Source organism: Centropristis striata, chromosome 5 (genome assembly GCF_030273125.1).
Source record: "Centropristis striata isolate RG_2023a ecotype Rhode Island chromosome 5, C.striata_1.0, whole genome shotgun sequence".
Classification (NCBI taxonomy): domain Eukaryota; kingdom Metazoa; phylum Chordata; class Actinopteri; order Perciformes; family Serranidae; genus Centropristis; species Centropristis striata.
This window is the reverse complement of record NC_081521.1, coordinates 14,722,205-14,744,737: the sequence shown is the minus strand read 5'-3', so window position 1 is coordinate 14,744,737 and position 22,533 is coordinate 14,722,205. Positions and strand designations below refer to the sequence as shown.

The 22,533-nt window shown below is 37.2% G+C and overlaps 1 protein-coding gene across 1 annotated transcript; it reads left to right on the top strand.

Moving 5' to 3' along the window:
- Nucleotides 1–8,389: 8,389 nt before the first annotated feature.
- LOC131971617 (solute carrier family 2, facilitated glucose transporter member 1-like) lies at nucleotides 8,390–22,306 on the top strand. The gene is made up of 10 exons (XM_059333140.1): nucleotides 8,390–8,564; nucleotides 11,385–11,477; nucleotides 14,156–14,316; nucleotides 14,406–14,646; nucleotides 17,251–17,413; nucleotides 18,008–18,195; nucleotides 19,077–19,181; nucleotides 19,282–19,383; nucleotides 19,474–19,677; nucleotides 20,867–22,306. The coding sequence occupies exons 1-10, from the start codon at nucleotides 8,547–8,549 to the stop codon at nucleotides 21,071–21,073; spliced, it is 1,482 nt and encodes a 493-aa protein (XP_059189123.1). The 5' UTR covers nucleotides 8,390–8,546; the 3' UTR covers nucleotides 21,074–22,306.
- Nucleotides 22,307–22,533: the final 227 nt, after the last annotated feature.

Here is a 22,533-nt window from a genome sequence, read left to right as displayed (position 1 = left end):
CATCACACTATGGCAGTGTTTACAAGCTGATCATGATGTTTATGTTCACAATTAAGTTTGTCATAGTTGTGAACATGACATTTTAGCATGCTATTATTTGCTGATTAAACACTAAATGAAACACAATGTCTAATGTCAGCGTATTTATTATTATTTATTTTTTTTTACAGGTTTTTTGATCATAAACCAAAGCTTTGACCTGATGTTAGTGCACATTCACAGTTGTTTTATGTGGTGATTGATCAGCTGTGCAGCAGAGAGAAGCGAGCTGGCTTTGCACCTTCTTTTGCAGACTGCAGGCACACATACACACAGATTCACAGTAAACACAATAGGACAACTCATAGATAACTACTGGATAGCTATTAAAATGTTCTATTTGATAGGGTCCATATATTATGGGCGGTGATATTAATATTTAAAAAACAAACACTATGCTTGTGTAACTTAGTGGAACCATAGAGTGGAACGTGTTAAGTGGCCACAACATCAGGTCACATGTCAGCATGTTGGCATCAGTGAGACTCTCCAGTCACTCCACTGAGTGTGTCTATAAATATAACTACTGTGCTTAAAGGATTAGTGGGAGAGACCAACAGCCTCTCACCTGGACCAACATGAGACACACACACACACACACACACACACACACACACACACACACACACACACACACACACACACACACACACACACACACACAAACACACACACAAACACACGCAGAGTGTTTGTGTAGTGATGTTGGAATAAGTCAGGGGCCTCTGACCTGACTGACGCAGCATGGAGAGCTCTCTGCTCACATCAGTGTGTTATTATAGCACTAGAGTGAATAAATAATAGCAAACTGTAAAATATGTCAGGAAATATTTCATGGGCTCTGGTGTACATCACAATGTGTCCAAAGGCCCCTGACTAACTCCAGTTAATAATAACTAGTGCAGTGCCCGTAGGAAGTATGTATTGGTATAGTGGGAGATTAAGTAGATTATTCAATTATTGCCAAATGAGGTTGTGTGTGAAAGTGGGATGTACAATGAGGTGTAATACTCTTGCGTAGTGTTAATATACAAAGTGTATATTAGGTTATACATGGATCTACATTGAGATATAAAGAGACACAGAAATAGTTATTTTAAGAAAAATAAACTTAATCATTCAACATGGTTAGACATATATACAGACACAGATATAGGAGGGAATAAGTTTACATGCAGCACAAACAGATGGATGTGAATAACAGAATTTGCACATTACATGCAGACCACTACAACGTCTGCAACTCCATAAAACACTTACTTTTCATAAGGTACCACACCATCCAGCACATACACATTAAACATTGATATTCGCTGGAAACTATTTGAATATTATTGGAAAATCGAACCTTGTAGCCACTTTAAAACTCCTAAAGATAGGTAGGCTAAATAGACTAACAGATGAGATGAGTCAGGCGTGGAAATCCAGAGTGAATTATTACTGACCAGATGTAGGCCTATCACACAATGGAGCTCCCCTAAAAGGCGTCCGATCAGAAACAGTGCAATGCCGCAACACGTCCCACGTAATTAATGATATTTTGAAAAATGAATTAAAAAATCTTCAAAATCGAGGATGCACACCATCGGGCCATGGGCAAGCGAGATCTGAGGTCAGTCTGATTAACTGTCAGAGAGATATGCCCTAGACACACACACACACCGAACACACACACACAGACGCTTCTTGCTTTTATAGATAGATAATCAGAATCCTTATCTTAATATATATTTTTTGATGAATACAGCACTTTCCAAAACAAAATTTAAAGGGTGATTTTCAGTTTGTTCCATTGGCTGGAGTGGCTCAGAGGCCCCAAACAGCCCCCGATCCGTGTTCAGTATGTGGTAGGCAGCTATAGTGTTTGTGATTGTTAACATGCAAAAGTCAAAACTGTCACATTGTCAAAACTTTTCACATCATGTGTTCAATGATACAATTCCCAAAAATCTCTGAACTCTTTCCTCGTTCAGACTCCACCTGCAAAACACTAAATATCTGCAGCACATGTTTCAAATGCTAATGCACTCGTTTCTAAACACATTTAGAACAGAATGATTTCTGTAGTCACCATTTTGAAATATTGATTTGAAATATATAGAAAATCTGAACAGAATATTTACAAGAACATTCAGTAATAATTATTTCAAACACAGCTGATTGCAATTTCAGCTGAAAGCTACCCAGGTCTCCTGTTGTTATATGCTGTTTTTAAAATTGTTTTAATAATAAAAAAAGTATTTACAAATAATCCACTATATGCAACGATATAGAATAAAATATATTACATATTCCTAAATTTTGGATTCATTTACATAAACTTTAGCATTTACAATAAAGTAAAAAGGTGTTTTTTCCCCGAATGCAATAATAAAACATATCATACATAATCAAAACATAACCATTATACATCCTGTTGTTTGTGGCGTTTTTTTCTCCCTTCTTGTCCTAGTCAACAAGTTTATTTGGAGACATGTTGGAAGCTTTATGAATTGGTTTCAGTGAGATTTGGAGGTGGCAAAGATGCACGTTGGTAATGCAGACTGTATGAAGAGTATAATGCATAACGCAGAGGTGTCAAACTCTGGCCCGCGGGCCAAATTTGGCCCGCAGTATAATTATATTTGGCCCGCAAAAAAATATACCAAATGATAACCAGAGCTCGCCCGCCGGTATTTTACAGCGCAAATAATACTACAAATCCCAGAATGCTCTGCTCGTGTTTTGGCTTGGACACAGAGTAGATCAATGTGTAGCAAACTGAGCAACAATTAAAGTTGTCTTTATGCACTTTTTCTTGCTATAGTCCAAGGCTTTGGCTTGAATGGTTGCACATTCATTGAAGGATATTATTATTAGTCAGTTTGTTTATTATTGATATTTTATTCTCACATTCATATTTAGCCTGTGGAAAAAGATTACTGTTAAATTGAAATTTAAAGAAGGCTGCATATAAAATAAAGGGACATACGATTTTTATTTAAATTTTATTTAGGAAATGAATGCCATTGATGTGTTTGTTTGTTTTATTTCATATTTGATTTTGCATGTTTGCAATATTAAGTTATATCAAGCTTTGCTTGTTCCATTTCGTTTGAACTTGTTTAGGTCCATTTTTTCAATAAATATCAATGTTGGCCCGTGACTTTGTCCAAGTTTAAAATTTTGGTCCACTGTGTATTTGAGTTTGACACCCCTGGCATAACGGCCTCAGTATTGATCAGGGTCAAGGCCAGTTGTAACATCTGGATTGTGACATCACATCTGTCCCATTCTTGTGAATGTAATATTACAGGAACACCTCGAGGGAATCAGACTCCAAAGAAACTGTGGTAACTTTAACGATCTTCTGAGCTACTGGGTGGAAGATGTATACGAATCACACAATTTTTTGGAATCTGAAGCTTCTTTGAAGTAAAATATGAAGCATTGTCTACTGTCATGGCTACATCAGTCTGGACAGAGATGGATGTTAACTACATCTTGGCTTGTCATGTAATGGCACTTAAACTGTCCTACAAAGTCTAACTGCAGTAACTACGCAAAGGGTGAAACTGAGAAAAACTGCTTTAAAGATTTTTAATGTTTTTTCTTTTTTTTTTTTAACTAGCCAGCCAAATGTGTTATAGGTAGGTAAGTGATATGACACTTATTTCTACATGTATTGATGATGTAATTTTTTATGCTCAAAAACGATGATTTATTTGACCCTTGTCCCCAAAAATGCAGTTACAGCACTCTGGTTTTGCATTGCTGCAAAAGGTTAATAATATTAATCTAATCTGTTTCTACATAAGTAATGCAGAAACGGAGTGCAGTAACTACAATGTTGTTGTCTTCTCTCAGCTTTTATATTTCGTTTTCTGTGAATAAACATTTTCAAATTGATTTCGTTATAAATGTATTAAAAAGTGTTCAACAACTCTATTCAAATAGTTGTGTATTTTAGACATAATATTACAAAGTAATGTTATATTTCAGTCTTAATATAATTTTATCTCACTTCTTTGCTTAATCACTATCCAAATAATAATTTCACAATCAAATAAAATTAGAATGTCTATTATTCTTGTCTCCACTATTCAACACAATGAAGAAATACAAGGCTATACCTTATCAGACGTCTGCTTTGGTTTTATGTTTAAATTCTTATTATATAGTATTATTTATTATTATTATTTATCCAAAGCAGACTGTGGTAAGTGCAATTACTGTGGTCTGATTTGGTTTTGAGTTGGAATTTTTAGTTACTGCAAATATATATCATTATTTCTCTGAAATAAAGCAAAATTGAAATCTAAAAACTTTGTCACAAGATAAAACAGACATCAAGGAGTTCATTGTTAGTTGTAACTCAAATTCAACCAAAAATGTTACTGCAGTTAGGCTTTGTAGGGCAGTATACAGGTCACCTATTTAATACTGTAACTACTACTGCTACTGAGCAGATACAATACTTGCTATTATGTTAAAGACCTCACCTTTGTATTAAAAATACTCAACTTCTAATGAAAAGGTCAGGTAATCGAGTCATAAAATGGAACAACAAAGTCAATGTCACAAAGTCTTTTTAAAGCATTGTATGTTATTTCATTGACTACTGTGACACTTGAAGTAAGTCAGCACCTCTCAAACTCAATGAGGATGTTAAATGGGTTTTTGGTGCCTGAAATCAGGTCTGTGTGTGCATTTTTCGGGTTGGCCTACAGAAAAATGGTGCAGTGCCCATTCTGAGCCGCTCAATGACTTGGCCTCGAGGAAACTATGAAACTGAAATAGAACTGAAACAAAAGCGTTGGCATATTTCATGGTCTCCAGTCTCCAAATGGCACTAAAATGATCATGGTCACTCTGACACAGGCGGCAACCTTCGGGTCTGAGCAGGGAGGCAAACCAGGAAGTGCCTTAAGCTGCATTCTACCCAAAATTCCAGCAGGGGGCGCTAAGTTTGGCTTCAGAAAGATTTCTGTCCATTAATTTCAATGAAAAATAAGAAAAAACTTCTTACTTGATTTATTACCTCAGAAATGTTTTTTAGGACATTACTATGGTCTCAATCACTAGTAAAAAATCTTCTTCAATACAATTTGATGGTAATAGTTCAAATAATGGGCCCATTTAGAAGACAATAGCAGATAGATAGAAGAATCATATGATTTGGGGCGGGGCTACCTTTGATTGACAGGTCACTAACAAGGCGAGCCGTCATCAGGAGAGAAGCAGAACAATGCGAATCAATGGCAACGTGTCAATAAAGTTATATATAACGTTATATAGATATAAAAAAGGACGTTTAGCGGTTTGGTCTCATAACTTTGACCCTTTGACTGTATTTTCACTTAATGACAGTTTATTTGAACGTTTTGTTCAGTAAAAATGTCTTGTTCAGCGTTTGGTTGGACTAATAGACACCCCAAGGAGTCGCTGTTCATTTTTCTGAGGTCAGTAACGTACATTTTGTGTTTGTTTTTTGCCAAAACGAACATCCCAGTTAATGCTCCAGTTAATGCTAACATGAGTCAGTCAGGTTGAGGTGTAGAGAGGCTGTAGTCAGTGATCAGATCCCTCTCCTCCTCCACAGTCCAGATATGGTCTGCTCCTCTTATCAGAAACAAGATGGCGACGAGTGTAACGCTGAACTTGATGCTTCCAATGGGCCACAAACCAATGGGTGAAGTCACGGTGACTACATCCATTATTTATATACAGTATACGGTCTGACATCATATCTACACATGTTGACCAAATGTTGCTGCAATAAGACAAAGAATTCAGGAGATAAGATCAAACCTGTCACAGCAAACTTTGAAGGTCAGCTACAGCAAAATAAAAATGACAAAGAACTTGGAAAATGTATTTCTTATTTCATGGTGTGTTAAACATATGGATCAGCCAAGGACAAGGCTCCTGAAGCCAAAGTTCACAACTTGTTTGTGGATTTTTGGTAATTTGATTGATTGCAAATATGTTTGTACCACAATATCAACTAAAGTGTGTTCATTGTTAGCTTGTTTAGTGGGCTTGTCTTTTGCTGGAGCTTTGTGTCAATATTTAGTTTATTTTGTGCATAAACTTGTTTATCTGGACTACCAAGACGAACTGACATACAGTGTCATAAATTATTCAGCAGTCATTTCATTTTACTTAATATATTTGATCAAATGTATTAAATATAAATGCCTCCTTGATTTTGAGGCAGTTGTTTAAGAAACTTTAACATAAAATGTTTGAGATAGAATCTACTTATTTGATCACATTAAATATAATCTTTATGTGTATGTAATTCTAAATCAAGAGAATTTTGAATGAATTCAACACAATAGAATTAGTCCGTTTTTAATTGACAGGCACTTCCTGTTATGTTGTTATTAACTCAACTTGTAACGTAGTTAGATTTAATTAATAATATTGCGTGCAATCTGTTGCCTGAATTTTATTGAGTAGCTATTGTTTATTATTTTTTTGCAGTGTAGAGCAAAGTTGAGCCCAGGCAATAATCTATAGCATAGGAGCACTGGTTGCTCTATCATGAAGCTTCCATGTACTGTATAGTCTGCTGTGACGAGGAGCAGATTGGGGCGCAACACTGCCCTACAAAGCCTAACTGTAGTAACTACATTTTTGGTCAAAATTGAGTTATAACTAAAAATGAATTCCTTGATGTCTGTTTTATCTTGTGATTTTGCTTTATTTCAGAGAAATAATTATATAAAAACCACAAAATCCAACTGAAAACCAAGCAATAATTGCAGTTACCACAATCTGATATACACTATATATATATATATATATATATATATATATATATATATATATATATATATATATATATATATATATATATATATATATATATATATATATTAATATACTAATTTAAACATAAAATTAATAGAAATTAGTTTATTTCATAGGGAAATTATTATCTAGATAGTGATTAGGTAAAAAAGTGAGATAAAATAATAGTAAGACTAAAATATAACATTACTTTATAATATTAAGTCTAAAACACACAAAACTTTGAATAGAGTTGTTAAACACATTTTACACTGATAACAAAATCAATTTGAGAATGTTTATTCACTGAAAACAAAATATGAAAGCTGAAAGAAGACAACAACATTGTAGTTACTGCACTCTGATTTTGCATTATTATTAGAACATTTTATAGCAATGCAGTAGCTATGTTTTTGGGGTCAAAGGTCAAATACATCATCATGATTTTTGAGCATTAAAATAACACCATAAATACATTTAGGAATAAGTGTCATACAACTTACCTACCTATAACCAATTTGGCTGGCCAGTTAAAACATGTTAATAAACTTTAAAGCAGTTTTCCTGAGTTTTTTCCTTTGCGTAGTTACTGCAGTTAGACTTTGTAGGGCAGAACAGGCACCCAACAGCACAGACAGGTAAATCCACCTGTGATTATTATGTGTTACTTTATTTTTGTTTGCCATTAACTGATATCTATCAGATGTTTATTGGAAACTGGTAAATAAAATATTTTAAAAGGGCTGTCATCTCCTGATGTGCTCTTGGTGCTTTATATGCTATAGGGCAGCGGTTCTCAACCTTGGGGTCGGGACCCCAATTGGGATCGCGCGATGATTTCTTGGGGTCGCCAAATCATTTTGGAAGTCAGCTCTGTCTCCACTGTGTTAAAGTGTTCATGTGTTTAAGTCTTTTTGGTCACTTAATGTCCTTTTTTTTGGTCATTTTGTGTTTTTTTTTTTTTTGTCATTTTGTGTCTTTTTTTGGTCATTTTGTGTTTGTTTTTTTAGTAATTTTGAGTCTTTTTTGGTCATTTTGTGTCTTTTTTTTTGTCATTTTGTGTCTTTTTTTGATCATTTTGTGTCTTTTTTTTTTGATCATTTTGTGGTCAATTTGTGTCTTTTTTTGGTCATTTTGTTTCCTTTTTTTGGTCATTTTGTGTCTTTTTTTAAGTCATTTTGTGTCTTTTTTGGTAATTTGTTTCTTTTTGGGGTCATTTGTGTCTTTTTTGGTCATTTTGTGTCTTTTTTGGTCATTTTCTTTCTTTTCTGGGTGATCTGAACTGTGCGTGTGAGATTCTGTTCAGTGAGCGGGGAAAAGGTTGAGAACTACTGCTATAGGGAACATTTTATTACATTTTCGTATCAATATTTGATCCTATCCAACAATGAAGCCAGGGTTATTATTCTGTTAATCTATTACTACTCTGATAACACGTTGTGTTTTTCTCTCAGCCAATCAAGGCAGAGATCCTCCTCCTGTGCAGCACGGCAGCCCATTAAGATCCACTTAGTGCTGACGTCACTAAGCTGCTTAGTGCAGCAGGTGAATGAAGGGGAAACTGAGAAAGATTTGTTTACATCGATGTAGGACTAAAGGATATCGCAGACAGCATCATGACATGTTTAAGTAGACAGTAGAATATACTGACGTGACGGATTACTAACAACCTGGATTTTTCATTGTCTGGAAGTGAAGTCTGGAGTTTGTGAGTGATCCAAGCAGCCGGGATGGAGTGCAGCGGCCAGGTAACTGCTGCATCATCACATCATGTATGACGATGCATTAATAGTCTGCTGACAGTGGTGGACCTCCACTTTATAGTTATAACTCACACACGCACACACGCACACACACATACACACACACACACACACACACACACACACACACACACGTGTTGCCCCAGCTCTGCAGTATTCAATTCTAATATTCATTCATTCAGTATCTGTAACAAATAAATAAATGACGACAAATATTCTATTATATCTAATTTCTATAGTAAACAGCTGGTATGCTTTATAGCATATATAGTATTTTAAAATTTCTGTGTGAGGTATCAACTTTTTTTGTTTTATACTTAATCCAAATAGAGATGTTCCGATACCATTTTTTCCCTCCTGATACCGATTCTGATACTTGTGCTGTGGGTGTCGGCCGATACAGAGTACCAATCCGATACCAGTATGTTATAAAAAATATATCATACTACACCTGCATGACTGTGATATGATTATCATTGTGGTAAGGCCTGGCTCAGGTTAAACCCTTTGTAAAACACGATTAAATACAGCAAATTCAAGCCATGTATTTATACATTTATTTTTTAAATAAAACAGTATACAAACAGTAGTGCAACAGCAACTTAAATAAATAAATCTAGGAATATATTTAAATTAAAGTGCAGCCCCAATATTGTAAAATGAAGGTACAGTATAAAAAAACAGTAGTCCAACAGCAACTTAATTAAATAATTCCAGGAATAAATAAATAAATACATATATATATATATATATATATATATGTATATATATATATATATATATATATATTGATAATTAAAGTGTAGCCACAGTATTGTAAAATGAAATTAATGTCTTCATGTTGCTCGCGTTGTCGCGCAAGACAACATGAACGTTGGACTTGGGGATTTTCCATTGTACTATCGTCCCCTCAATTGCTTCGGCAATTTATGTGCCAGTATGTGACCCTCCAAACACGCTGCAGCACTGCATTTCGCGGGGTAAATGCTGACCCTCTGTCCACCCAGTGTGATGTTAAGCTCAGCAAAGACATGGAGCACACGTCGGAGCTCCACATGTCCGTGGTAAAGCTGACTGCATGCAAGTCTTTAAGCATACACAAAATGTGTTCCCTAACTGCCTCGTATAATTTGGGCAGCTCAGTTTCGGAGATATATTTACGACCCGGTCAAAATGTTCAACATGTTCCATTAAGCGGCGAAATCCCACATTTTCGACAACAGACAGGGGTTGGTCAACCAGGATAACCAACCTGCTCTGACACACGTAGGTCTGTTGAGTCTGCGTTACGTAATCAATTCCTCCTCGTCCCTCCAAAACAGCAGGCTGCAGGTACTCGCCGATACCAAGCCAGCATTTTCGGCAGTATCGGAGCAATTTCCGATACTGGTATCAGAAACGGAACAACTCTAAATCCAAACAAGACAAGAGTATCAGCCTTAGGCAAATACTGCTGATTATTAATTAATATTCACAATGAGAGAACAAGCTGATTTGTAAACATTAAATAATTAAATTTGTTTTTGTTTTTTGTCTCAAGATTTTTTCTGGTTCTGGTTCTCCCTGTGCAGGCTCTGCATTGTGGGACAATCTTGTTTATCAACAGCACATTTTAGAAAAAGCAAAGGTATGCAGACTACTAGTATGCAGTCTTTCAGTGGTCAGTGGTGAATACGCTGTGCACTGAGTTAACCTAATGTGAACCTCATGGCTCCTTCACTCTCAATAAACAACATGTTCAATCCACTCAGCCTGTGTCTAATGGATAAACTGAGCTCACAGGCAGATTTACTGCAGGTGTTTGTCAACACATGGGAATAGCAAACTACTCTGATGTTGAATTGTAGGCATGGATGGATCATAGAGTGTATATAAATAATGGACGTAGCCACCGTGACATCACCCATTGGTTTGTGGCCTGTTGGAAACATCGAGTTCAGCGTTACACTCGTTGCCATCTTGTCTCTGATTCGGGGAGCAGACCATATCTGGACTGTGGAGGAGCGAGAAACCGTTGCTAATTCATGTTAGCGTTAACTAGAGAATTAACTGGGATGATCGGCTAGCAGAAAACAAAAACCAAATGTATGTTACTTGCCTCAGAAAACTGAACAGCGACTCCTTGGAGTGTCTGTTAGTCCAACCAAATGCTGAACAAGACATTTAATGAACAAAATGTTCAAATAAACTGTCATTAAGTGAAAATACAGTGAAAGGGTCAAAGTTATGAGACCAAACCGGTAAACGTCCTTTTTATATCTATATAACGTTATATATAACTTTATTGACACGTTGCCGTGGATACGCATTGTTCTGCTTCTCTCCTGATGACAGCTTGCCTTGTTAGCCACCTGTCAATCAAAGGTAGCCCCACCCCAAATCATACGATTCTTTATCTTCTATTTTCTTCTTAATGGGGCCATTATTTACACTATTAACATCAAATTATCTTGAAGAATTTTTTTTTAGTAGCGATTGAGACCATAGTGTTATCCTAAAAAAAATCTAAGGTAATAAATCAAGTGAGAAGTTTTCTCATTTTGCATTGAAATGGATGAACAGAAATGTTTGTGCAGCCAAACTTAGCGCCCCCTGCTGGAATTTTTGGTAGAATGCAGCTTAAGGCACTTCCTGGTTTGCCTCCCTGCTCAGACCTGGAGGTTGCCGCCTGAAGCAAAGCTGTTAAATTTCTGTGATTTCTTTGATTCTGCAGACCACACTGTAGGGAAGACTCAGACGACAGATTTAAACTTTGAGACCTTCATGTGTGCTTTGTCTTTATGTTTCTCTGGGTCGTAACAACAGGTGACTCCCCAGCTGATGATGGCTGTGGGGACAGCTGTGATTGGCTCTCTCCAGTTTGGCTACAACACTGGTGTCATCAACGCTCCTCAGAACGTGAGTATGCTGGGGTGTAAGGGATGAATGAGAAAGGACAAAACATCTATTAAAAAATGTTTGAGAAAAATGAATGGGGAAAGACGGGGAGCCATAAACTAACATGTGCTGATGGTACTGGAAGCTGTTTGGTAAAAGCTGTACCTATGTGGTGTATCGAATGCCATCGCCACTCCAACATTTATTCAGCTTGACTGAAAAGATCTCAATCTCTGATTTTTTTTTTGAGTTCCAGAACGAAACAACAAAATAATTAAAACAAAAAAGTTTTTCTTTATTTACATAAACTTGTATAATCTATCAAATAATACATTATGATAAAATTACTACCATGCTCTCCATATTAATGTCAGTAATCCAGAAGCAGAGACCACTTTGTTTACTACTTTATCTTTAATTGATGATCAGTTTGAGCCTGGCTTTAGGCTAAGTTATATTTTACCAACACATGCAGAGAAGTTGAGGGACTTCTTGCAGATGCATTCAGTCCCAACAACTGAATGAGTTTGTTTCTGAGGCTAAAATAACAAAAGTTGACTCAGAGGAGCATTTTGATATTTAATCAACTCAGAGATGATCTGGGTTTTGCTGGTTTGACAGTCAGGAGACCAGTGATGGAAGAAGTATTCAGATCTCTTACTGCAGTAAAAGTACTAATAGTACAAAAGTATCAAAAGTAAAAGTATTCATTAGCAGAATGTTATAATTGATGCATTTATGTAAGCAGTCTTTTCATTTTGGAAAGATACGACTCACTTTAACTACTTAATTTACTATTACTTAAGGCACTTCCTGGTTTGCCTCCCTGCTCAGACCCGGAGGCCTGGTCTAATCACTTTAAATTGATCATATTTTTTATGTTAAATCTCCTTAATCTTAAAGTCCAAATACCTCAAAATTTTACTTAAGTGAATGTACTTAGTTACATTCCATCACTGCAGGAGACACGACTGGGCAAATATTCCCTCTACATGGTTCATTCACTTTGAAAGGGTTTTTATCTTTAGTGTGGTGACACAGAGAAGTTGTAGTGAGGGAAGACAAATGATTTATGTAGCACATTTCATACACAGGGGAACACTTACACACACATTGCTACGATGGATGTAATAAAAGGCAACATATGAAAAAAGAGCTTTTAGGATGTTAACAATGTTTCATGCAATCTGTTTAAGTCCAGTTATGTTTTTATTTATTTTTTTATATGTTAACCATTCGTCTCTGTGGCAGCTGAAAGCTTCTGGGCCTGTTGACTGCCTCTGAAGGGGGTCCGACAGATCTGAAATGACAGAGAGCAGCTTAATAATGAGATAGAGCAGTTTGTTAGAGGCATTAAGGATTAAGGAGCTCAAGATTACCAGGCAAGTTAAAGATGTTGTGCTCGCTGTTGGACTACTGCCTGAGCTCAAGTGACCCCTTCAGTTTATTATGACAATAATATGTGATGTGGGAAGATAGCAAACACGATGAAAGTACTTTCCCCTACTGGGACTTTTTATTGTGAATAATGATGCATATGCTGCTATACTGACTATTGATAGCAGATGGCTTTCTGCTCTCACACTGCGTTGTGTTGTGTCAAAATAAGTGAGATGTAGTTGAGTATCTGTGGGGTTTATTCTTCACAGGAAAAACAGAAAAACACAGGCGTTTGAGCACACACACTGCAAATTAAAGTTCTAATAGTAATGATAAACAGAGTTCAGTAACTACAATGTTGTTTTCTTCTTTTAGCTTGGTTAACAATTCAAATATTTGTGTATTTTAGACTTAATATTATAAAGTAGTGTTATATTTTAGTCTTTATCTGATTTCATCTCACTTTCTTTTACTGAATGACTATCTCGAAAATAATTTCTCTCTCAAATAAACTGAATAATAATAATAATAATAATATAATAATAATTTCTATTTCTATCTTGTCTTCACTTTTCCACACAATTAAGAAATACAAGGCTATACTGTACCACATTCAAAGCAGACTGTCTGCTTTGGTTTTATGCCTTAATTTGTATACATCCAAAGCAGACTGTGATAAGTGCAATTACTGCTTTCTGCTTTGGTTTTGAGTTGGATTTGGATTGTAGTTACTGCAATTTTTACATGATTATTTTTTCTGAATTAAAGCAAAATTGAAATCTAAAACTTTGTTACAAGATAAAACAGACATCAAGGAGTTCATTTTTAGTTATAACTCAATTTCTACCAAAAATGTAGTTACTGCAGTTAGGCTTTGTAGGGCAGTACATCCTACTTTGTAACTTTTTCCCCCTGAAACCAGAACACAACAAATATTGAGGATGACTAATTTTAACCACTGCAACCTAAAAGAGTCAAAAGTGTCGGATGTTATTATTTCGAATCTGTCTTATCTCATGTTAAAGCCTATTTTAAGGTCCATATCATGACATAGAGTGGACCTGTAGATGGTGATATTTCCCCAGTAATAGAACTTAAGCTCCATTGATTTGACAACAAATGTTGAGGATAAATAACACAGAATTTGAAGGTATCTGAACAACCTGAAAGGCTTTTAAGAAAACATTCAGGGCTGTAGGCCCAAAATTATTGTCTGGAAAAAGTGTTGGACTGAATAACCAATATTGTCAAGAGCAATGTAACAAAACTTGAGACAAACATGTTGAATCTGTCTTTGTTGTGTGTTGTTGTTGTTTCAGATCATTGAGAGCTTCTACAGTGAGACGTGGAACAGCAGGTATTCAGAGCACATCTCTCAGCCCACTCTAACAGCTCTGTGGTCGATCTCTGTGGCCATCTTCTCTGTTGGAGGAATGCTCGGCTCCTTCTCTGTAAAACTCTTTGTCAACCGCTTTGGCAGGTATGATCTTCCTATGACCAACAACTTATTAATCAAACTTTCCTTGAAAAATGACAAGCCACTAATAAATACTGTCTTTATCCCTAAAGGAAGAACTCCATGCTCATGGCCAATGTGCTTGCCTTTATTGCCGCGGCGTTTATGGGCTTTTCCAAACTGGCTGCTTCCTTTGAGATGCTCATCATTGGACGTTTCATCGTGGGGGTCTACTCCGGCCTTTCCACTGGCTTTGTACCCATGTATGTGGAGGAAATCTCACCCACGTCCCTCCGCGGAGCATTAGGAACTCTGCATCAACTGGGTGTAGTGGTTGGCATTCTTATGGCACAGGTGAGATCCTTAACTTTACAAACATGATTGTCCTTTAAAATAAAAACATCCATATACTGTAGTATCACCATTTAAAGCTTCACACTGGCACGAATGACTGCACGTGGACTCTCAATGGACCTGGCAGCTCAGAAAGCTGAAACCTGATCCTGAAAAATAAAGTCACTAATAATTACAACGCCCTTTTTACACAATGCATAATGGTTAACAACAGAAATTATTTATGAGCCCACCACGACCAAAACTCAATGGTTCAGTCAATGCATAATTAAGAAATGTTGAGACTGCTGTGTCTCAAAGAGTCACCACTGTAACAGCTGGCTCAAGCTAGCAAGTAGGCTATCCCATATCATATCGTTCACGATTATACCGGTATATTTTTTTATGGGTAAAAAAAAATGCATATCATGATATGTATTTAAGGGTTTCCCATTAATTACCTAGACTGTGGCGGCCCACCAGAGTTTCATGTGCTGCGCTAACTTCACATTTCAAGCTACTAAAGTATATTTACACTATTCATGATATAAAGTAATTTTGTGTCTCTGCTCAGCAGAGTGTCTGTCACTTGTCAGTCAGTCAAACGCCGACCCACCTCTCCGTCCTCCTCCGAGACATGAGGAGCATTCACACACTGGCACACGCATTGAATATACCGAGCTGCCCACCCCACTGTCTGTAATGTATCAGTCCCGTCCCCACATCATCTCTCTGCGTCTGCGTGCACATTAGCCGAACTAAATCCTATCAACCTGTCCACGCCGTCAGAGGTCCAAACAGTCCGACCACACTGTTGCATTATGCCGTTTGTTAGCCGCGAGCTAACATTAGCTAACAGTCAAAGTTGTTTTATTCACAAAAAGCTACTATTACTCCCTTTCACTAAACAAATGCAGCTTTCAAAATAAGAGCACAGTATCCACCACAGAATTTACAAGAAGACTGTCAAAATAAGATGCCTTAAATAAAACATACAAGAACCCTTATTCTCCTTAAAAATAATTATTTGAAATATGCAATGATAAGATCAGTGTATATGATGGAATAATGGCATTAGAATGTGTGAGAGGCACCAAATTTGGGCTTTTATGGGGAAAAAAAAATTATCCAGCAGGAATGCCCCCAGACGCCCCTAGCCAGCTGTTTAACACTGTCTGGCTGATCCATGTCCTAGTGGAAAGCCCTGTTGACTGTGAAAAATGTTATGTGAGGTGTTTGCTCACATTTAGCTCTCAAAGTGGATGAGATTGACCAAATTGTACTATGAAATGTTCAAAATTTTCTCCCGCCTAGATGGTTATTTTTATTATTTGCTAATACTCAAGAGTCTAGAATAATCTGTTGAGATTTGCTATTTACACTACATTTAGATGTATGATTGATTATTATTTTGTTGTATTATTTTTATTTATTTATACAGACTAAAAAAAAAATTCTATATATTTTTCAGTATTTCTTAATATCGTCTAGAATATCGTTATCGCAAAAAAATACTCGTGATAACCTTTTAGCCATATCGCCCACCACTACTAGCAAAATGTCTTTGTTAACAGGCCATCACCAAATGACCCTGACAGTAAGCCTACATGGAGTTTGTTGCTTCGGAGATAAGGACAACCTGTGTGTCTGTGTGAAAGTAATGTTACTGTGAAAGACAGAGAATGTCATGTTGCCTATAGGGAGCAATGCTGTCACATTCAGACCAAGGCTATCCAAGAAGAAACACACAAGCTACAAGATCACGCTGATGATTTAGAGAATAGAAGACAATGCTGTAATGATGCAGATCAGCCACGGCTCATCATGCACAACATGCTTCACCACAAGGCAGAAGCTGAGATACTGCAGCAGAGGGGACTGCACTCTGTAGGATTACTCTAAACCAGTCTTGGGTGAAGGGGGTTAGAAGAGAAGATTCAAGGGCAAAATGTCCTGAGAACTGAACAGGGTGGAACAGAACATCTCAGGCAGATAGCCTGGGGCAGGGCTGGTTAAGATAGTACCCTAAAACAAAGTGTACATTGTGCACGCAATGCAACTAAGCAATTTCGACTTTTTGTCATCCGCTCTGGATGAGAGCTGTGATGTTCGCAACATAGCCCAGTTACTCATCTTTGTACATAGGAAAACAAAAGACTTTGAGATAGCAGAGGAGCTGGCAGCAGTGAGTGATTTGTTGAATCCATGCTATGACCAGCTTGGACTGAAACAGGACAAACTGTTACATAACCGATGATGATTGAAACAGATGCAAGATAAAGTGACTGAAATTAATCCAGAACAGAGGCCGGTGTTTTTACATTTATATATCAGGAGGCGTTGTTTAAATCAGTGCCACAAAAATGACCCATGTTTGTGATATTGTAACTAGACAATAGACAAGAACACTGAATCACAGTAAGTTTTGTTTTATTACAGATTCATTAGAAGAAGATCAACTTGACACACAGTGCTGAGCTGCATCTAAATGTAATCGTCAGCTTCCATCTCTCAGATGATGTTCACCACTTCTATGTGACATCTGTTGACCTGCTATCTCCCCCTAATAAGTCTGACAGGAACACGAAGGATTAATGAAGGATGTGTGTATTGTGTGTTACACAGATCTTTGGTATTGAGTCCATCATGGGGAACGCCTCTCTCTGGCCCCTCCTGTTGGGTTTCACTCTGCTGCCAGCGGTGGTGCAGTGTGTGCTGCTGCCTCTCTGCCCAGAGAGCCCCCGGTACCTCCTCATCAACTGCAACGAGGAGAGCAAGGCTCGCAGCAGTAAGGCACACACACACACACACACACACACACACACACACACACGCACAGAAAGGTTTAATCTTTTTTCAAGATTATTTTTGGACAGCTTCCATTGCCTTTATTTGATAACCGAAGCCAAAGATGGACAAAGTACATGAAGATTTTTTACTCGAGACCATAGTGTTGTCCTAAAAAAACTTCTGAGGTAATAAATCAAGTGAGTAGTTTTCTCATTTTGCATTGAAATTAATGAACGGAAATGTTTTTGCAGCCAAACTTAACGCCCCCGGCTGGAATTTTCGGTAGAATGCAGCTTAAGGCACTTCCTGGTTTGCCTCCCTGCTCAGACCCGGAGGTTGCCGCCTGGTATACACACACTAACTTTTGATGGTATGACATACAGCAGGACCTGGTGTTGGATCAAACCCAGGCCACTGCTAATGAATGAGTCTGGGTTCATTAGGTGCATGCTGTACCAGCTCAGCTACAGTGGTAGCACAGTAACATGTCATCTTTGACCACATATATCCTGCCAACCTTAGTGTGTGTTTGCCCTAAAAATACTTATCCAGGCTGAAGTAGATGTAACTTGAACAACTTTTTGTCTTCCAGTCTTAGTGAAGCTGCGGGGCACTGACGATGTGAGTGACGACATGCAGGAGATGAAGGAGGAGAGCCAGCAGATGATGAGGGAAAAGAAAGTGACCATCCCAGAGCTGTTCCGCTCCCCTCTGTACCGCCAGCCTATCCTGGTTGCCATCATGCTGCAGCTCTCACAGCAGCTGTCTGGAATCAACGCTGTAAGTCAAAGGACCAAAGACCAGTGTTGTATGCAATGTCAAATGTCAAACAGTATAATCTAATGAGGGTCAAGCTAAAGACCATCCACAATCATATAGAAGTATTTATTTGATAGTGTCGATGGCTATGCCTCGAACCTATAAAATGAATGCAATAGAAATACACTGAAGGTCCAGTCAACACAATGGAAGGTCTCCATTTCTGCAGCATGTTTCCTTTGTTTTGTTTTGGATTGTTGTTTGTGTGATTAAATTAGCATTATTCCTGACGTTTCTTCTCATGGAAATGATTTGGGCTGTTTTATGTCACCGTAAAAAAGAGTCATTTAAACTAGTTTAAACACATGCTATGAACATTAGTGGTCACAGTTTTGATACTGCCCGGAGGTTGCCGCCAGCTACAAACACAGGATTACACTGGGGACGTTTTTTTTACATTACATGTCATTTAGCAGACGCTTTTGTCCAAAGCGACTTACAATAAGTGCATTCAACCTGAAGGTACTAGACATAGACCACAGGAATCAAGTAAGTTTTTCACAAGATGACAAGACAGATTTAAATTGAACAAGAAGGCCTGAGCTGTCACTGTACCAACAGAATGAATTCAAGCATCTCACACTCTAGTTTATGAGCGAAGGAAAGAGCTTGTGGATTGGTGCCCTGTCAGCAGTAATGAGGCACGATACCAGACTGTCATGGTGAAGGTGGAGCTGAGCCTGACAGTGAAGCTCTTGAGTATGGACAAAACTTTGGACAATGAGCATACTCAAGAGGAGCCAGACCAGGAGCGCTAAAGGGAGAAGGGCTGTGTATACACACTAACACAAAGTGTTTCAAATGTAACATGGCTGTTCCCTGTGTTGTGCGATCATCTTTAGGTGTTCTACTACTCAACTGGGATCTTTCAGCGAGCAGGTGTGTCCCAACCAGTCTATGCAACCATTGGTGCAGGACTGGTCAACACTGCATTCACTGTGGTTTCTGTAAGTGGCAGAAGAATGAAAAACAAAACAGGCTCTGATGTTTACCTCCAGGACGTTATACCTTCATTTGTAATAAAATACTTTGTCTTCTTCTGTGCAGTTGTTTGTGGTGGAGCGTGCGGGTAGGAGACCACTTCACCTCATTGGCTTGATGGGAATGGCAGTTTCAGCAGTTTTTCTAACTGTTGCCATGGCGTTGCTGGTAAATGTTTGAGATTAGCTTTACCTAAACCATTAGGTTACTGAAATAAAGTGACTGACTCCTCTGTGTGTGCTGTGCTGTGCTCCTCAGGACCAGCTCAAATGGATGTCCTATGTCAGCATTGCGGCCATCTTCAGTTTTGTAGCCTTTTTTGAAATCGGCCCCGGCCCCATCCCCTGGTTCATCGTGGCCGAACTCTTCAGCCAGGGGCCCCGGCCTGCTGCCATAGCAGTTGCTGGTTTCTCCAATTGGTCTGCCAACTTTGTAGTAGGGATGGGCTTCCCATATGTTGAGGTAAGACAGCTTTAACTTCTACATTTATCTCCAGTCCAGAAATGAAATAAACTTCCAAACTGTTCTACACTGCCCTACAAAGTCTTACTGCAGTAACTATGTGAAGGGTAAAACTGCAGAAAAACTGCTTTAAAGTTTTTTTTAACATTTTTAAATGGCCAGCCAGATGGGTTATACAGTATGTAGGTAATTGATATGACACTTATTTCGACATGTATTTATGATGTCATTTTTATGCTCAGAAATCACGATAATTTATTTGACCTTTATTTGACCCCCAAAAATGTAGTGACTGCACTTTTGTTTTCAGTGAATAAACATTCTCAAATTGATTTTGTTAGAAGTGTATTTAAAAGTGTTTAACAACTCTATTCAATGATTTGTGTATTTTAGACTTAATATTATAAAGTAATGTTATATTTTAGTCTTAATATAATTTTATCTCACTTTTTTACTGAATCACTATCTAGATAATAATTTCTCTATCAAATAAACTTAAAATTTCTATTATTATTGTCATCACTATTGAACACAATGAAGAAATACAAGGCTACACTGTATCACAGTTAAATCAGACCGTGATCATTATTTCTCTGAAATAAAGCAAAATTTAAGTCTTAAACTTGGTCACAAGATAAAAACAGACGTTATGGAGTTAATTTTAAGTTAAAACTCAATTTTACCTAAAAATGTAGTTGGGTTGTTGACAAATAGGCAGTAAAAAAGCATTTTTTTTGTAAAACACCAATTTTGAATAAAATAAGCATATATTTATGTGGTGTGAAATCTGACATTTGAGAAAATATAAGGGGTCAATAACTTTGTCAGTTCTTTCACAGTTTTTTTTTTACATTTTCACTGAACAGCGCCATAAATTTGTCCTATGGTGTGACGTTAAAAAAGAATAAGAAATTATTTTTCAAATATTATATAAATAACATGAAAGAGATGTATCTTCATTGTTAAACACTTCTTTACATGTAGTGTAATGTATGTAATATTAAATTATGAATAACACTATTTTTATCCCAAGAGTTGTTGGGCTTTTTCAATAAATGCTATAAACGAAAGTCAAATTGCTATGCCATGTCATGTCAACAACCCAGTTACTGCCGTAAGGCTTTGTAGGGAAGTATAGCTTTCACCCACAATTCAAATAAAATAATGTTTTGCCTTTTACGTCCTGCAGCAACTCTGCGGCCCATACGTCTTCATCATCTTCACTGTCCTGCTGCTGGGCTTCTTCACCTTCACCTACTTCAAGGTGCCGGAGACTAAGGGCCGCACCTTTGATGAGATCGCAGCAGGTTTCCGCCAGTCAGCTGGTCAGGGTGCCGACAAGTACTCAGCTCCTGAAGAGTTCAACACCCTCAGGGGGGACGACCCCGACCTTTGAAAGCTGCTGGAGATTCTCACACGTGCAGCAAAGTTACCTGTTACACTCGTTGTACACCTTTAGGACACATCATGTTTCATATATCCCATAAACTACAGTTAGAGCCAGTATTACATGAGATAAGTGAGTGTTAATTATATTAATGACCTGACTGAGGATATCACAGTTCGTTACTATAGACTCCGTCTGTTTCGGCATTAAAAAGTAAGTGACAGTTTTATTTGGAGTTATATTATGTGGTAATATTCTTATTTAAAATACCCTTTTCTTGTCTGTTATGAAGATACATTTTTTATTTTGGAGTTAAAATGATCAGCTTGAAGCGTTAGATTGAGTGCATAGATATTTATCTGTTGCCCACAAGGTCATTGTGATGAATTGAACCACAGTATCACAATGTTTTTGTACTTGTCTGTACACGTTGTTACAACTCTACAGGAGGAACTGTTTCCTCTCAGATTAGCCCCTGCTGTTTGTCTAATTTAATTTGAGTAAAGTAAAACTTTTTTTGATAATTTTGAAGTTTTTTTTTAAACTCCACCTGACATGTCTCTGTATCACTTTGTACCTATGAGCCTCTTTGTATGAACTCAAAGATCTGTTTTGTTTTAGCTAAACAAAAAACCCTACCAAACAAATGCATGACTAATTTTTGTCATTTATTTTTTCAACAAATGTATGTATTTTTCTGGAAGAAATGGGCTTCATAAGAACTGAATCCACAGATGATACAATAGCTGGAGAGTGTCATATATATGTAGTCTATGTTTATATTTATGTTCTGGATAATTAATGGACCTACTGAAATCAGCATCACTCCTACTTACTGTATACTGTATTCACATTTCTATATTTACTGTATCTGTATACTTAACAACCAATTTAGACAAATTGATATTCAAAAAAGCACAAAATTGATATGTTCATTCAAATAATTACATTTTATGGATATTCTATTTTTCTGGGCTGTATTCTAATGGTTTCCTGCTGATATGAAATGGTTTCTTTACACAGATCATAAACACAAAGCCATAGGATGATTTATACATTTATACATTATTTGTAAAGTTGCTAAATTTCAGTCATCTTATTATGTCTGAGAGACATCAGTGCAGGAGGACTTTGTTTTTTCTTTTTTTTCTTCTTTTTACAGAAAGAATGAACTGTGCTGTGATTAGTGCATTATACAATTATTGTGTTTTTCAGATAAACTCAACAGTGTTTTAGAAAATAAAAGATAAAAAAAACTCAAGGATTGGTGGAATTCAGGGCTACACGGTGATGTAGTGGTCAGAGGGTCACAGGTTCGACTCTGGCCTGCAGCTCTTCTGTGTTCACATGTTCTCCTCATGTCAGCGTGGGTTCTCTCCAGGTTCTCCGGCTTCCTCCCACAGTCCAAACACATGCAGCTCAGGTTGATTAGTAGCAATAAATTGCAGCGTTGGAGTGAATGGGAGTGT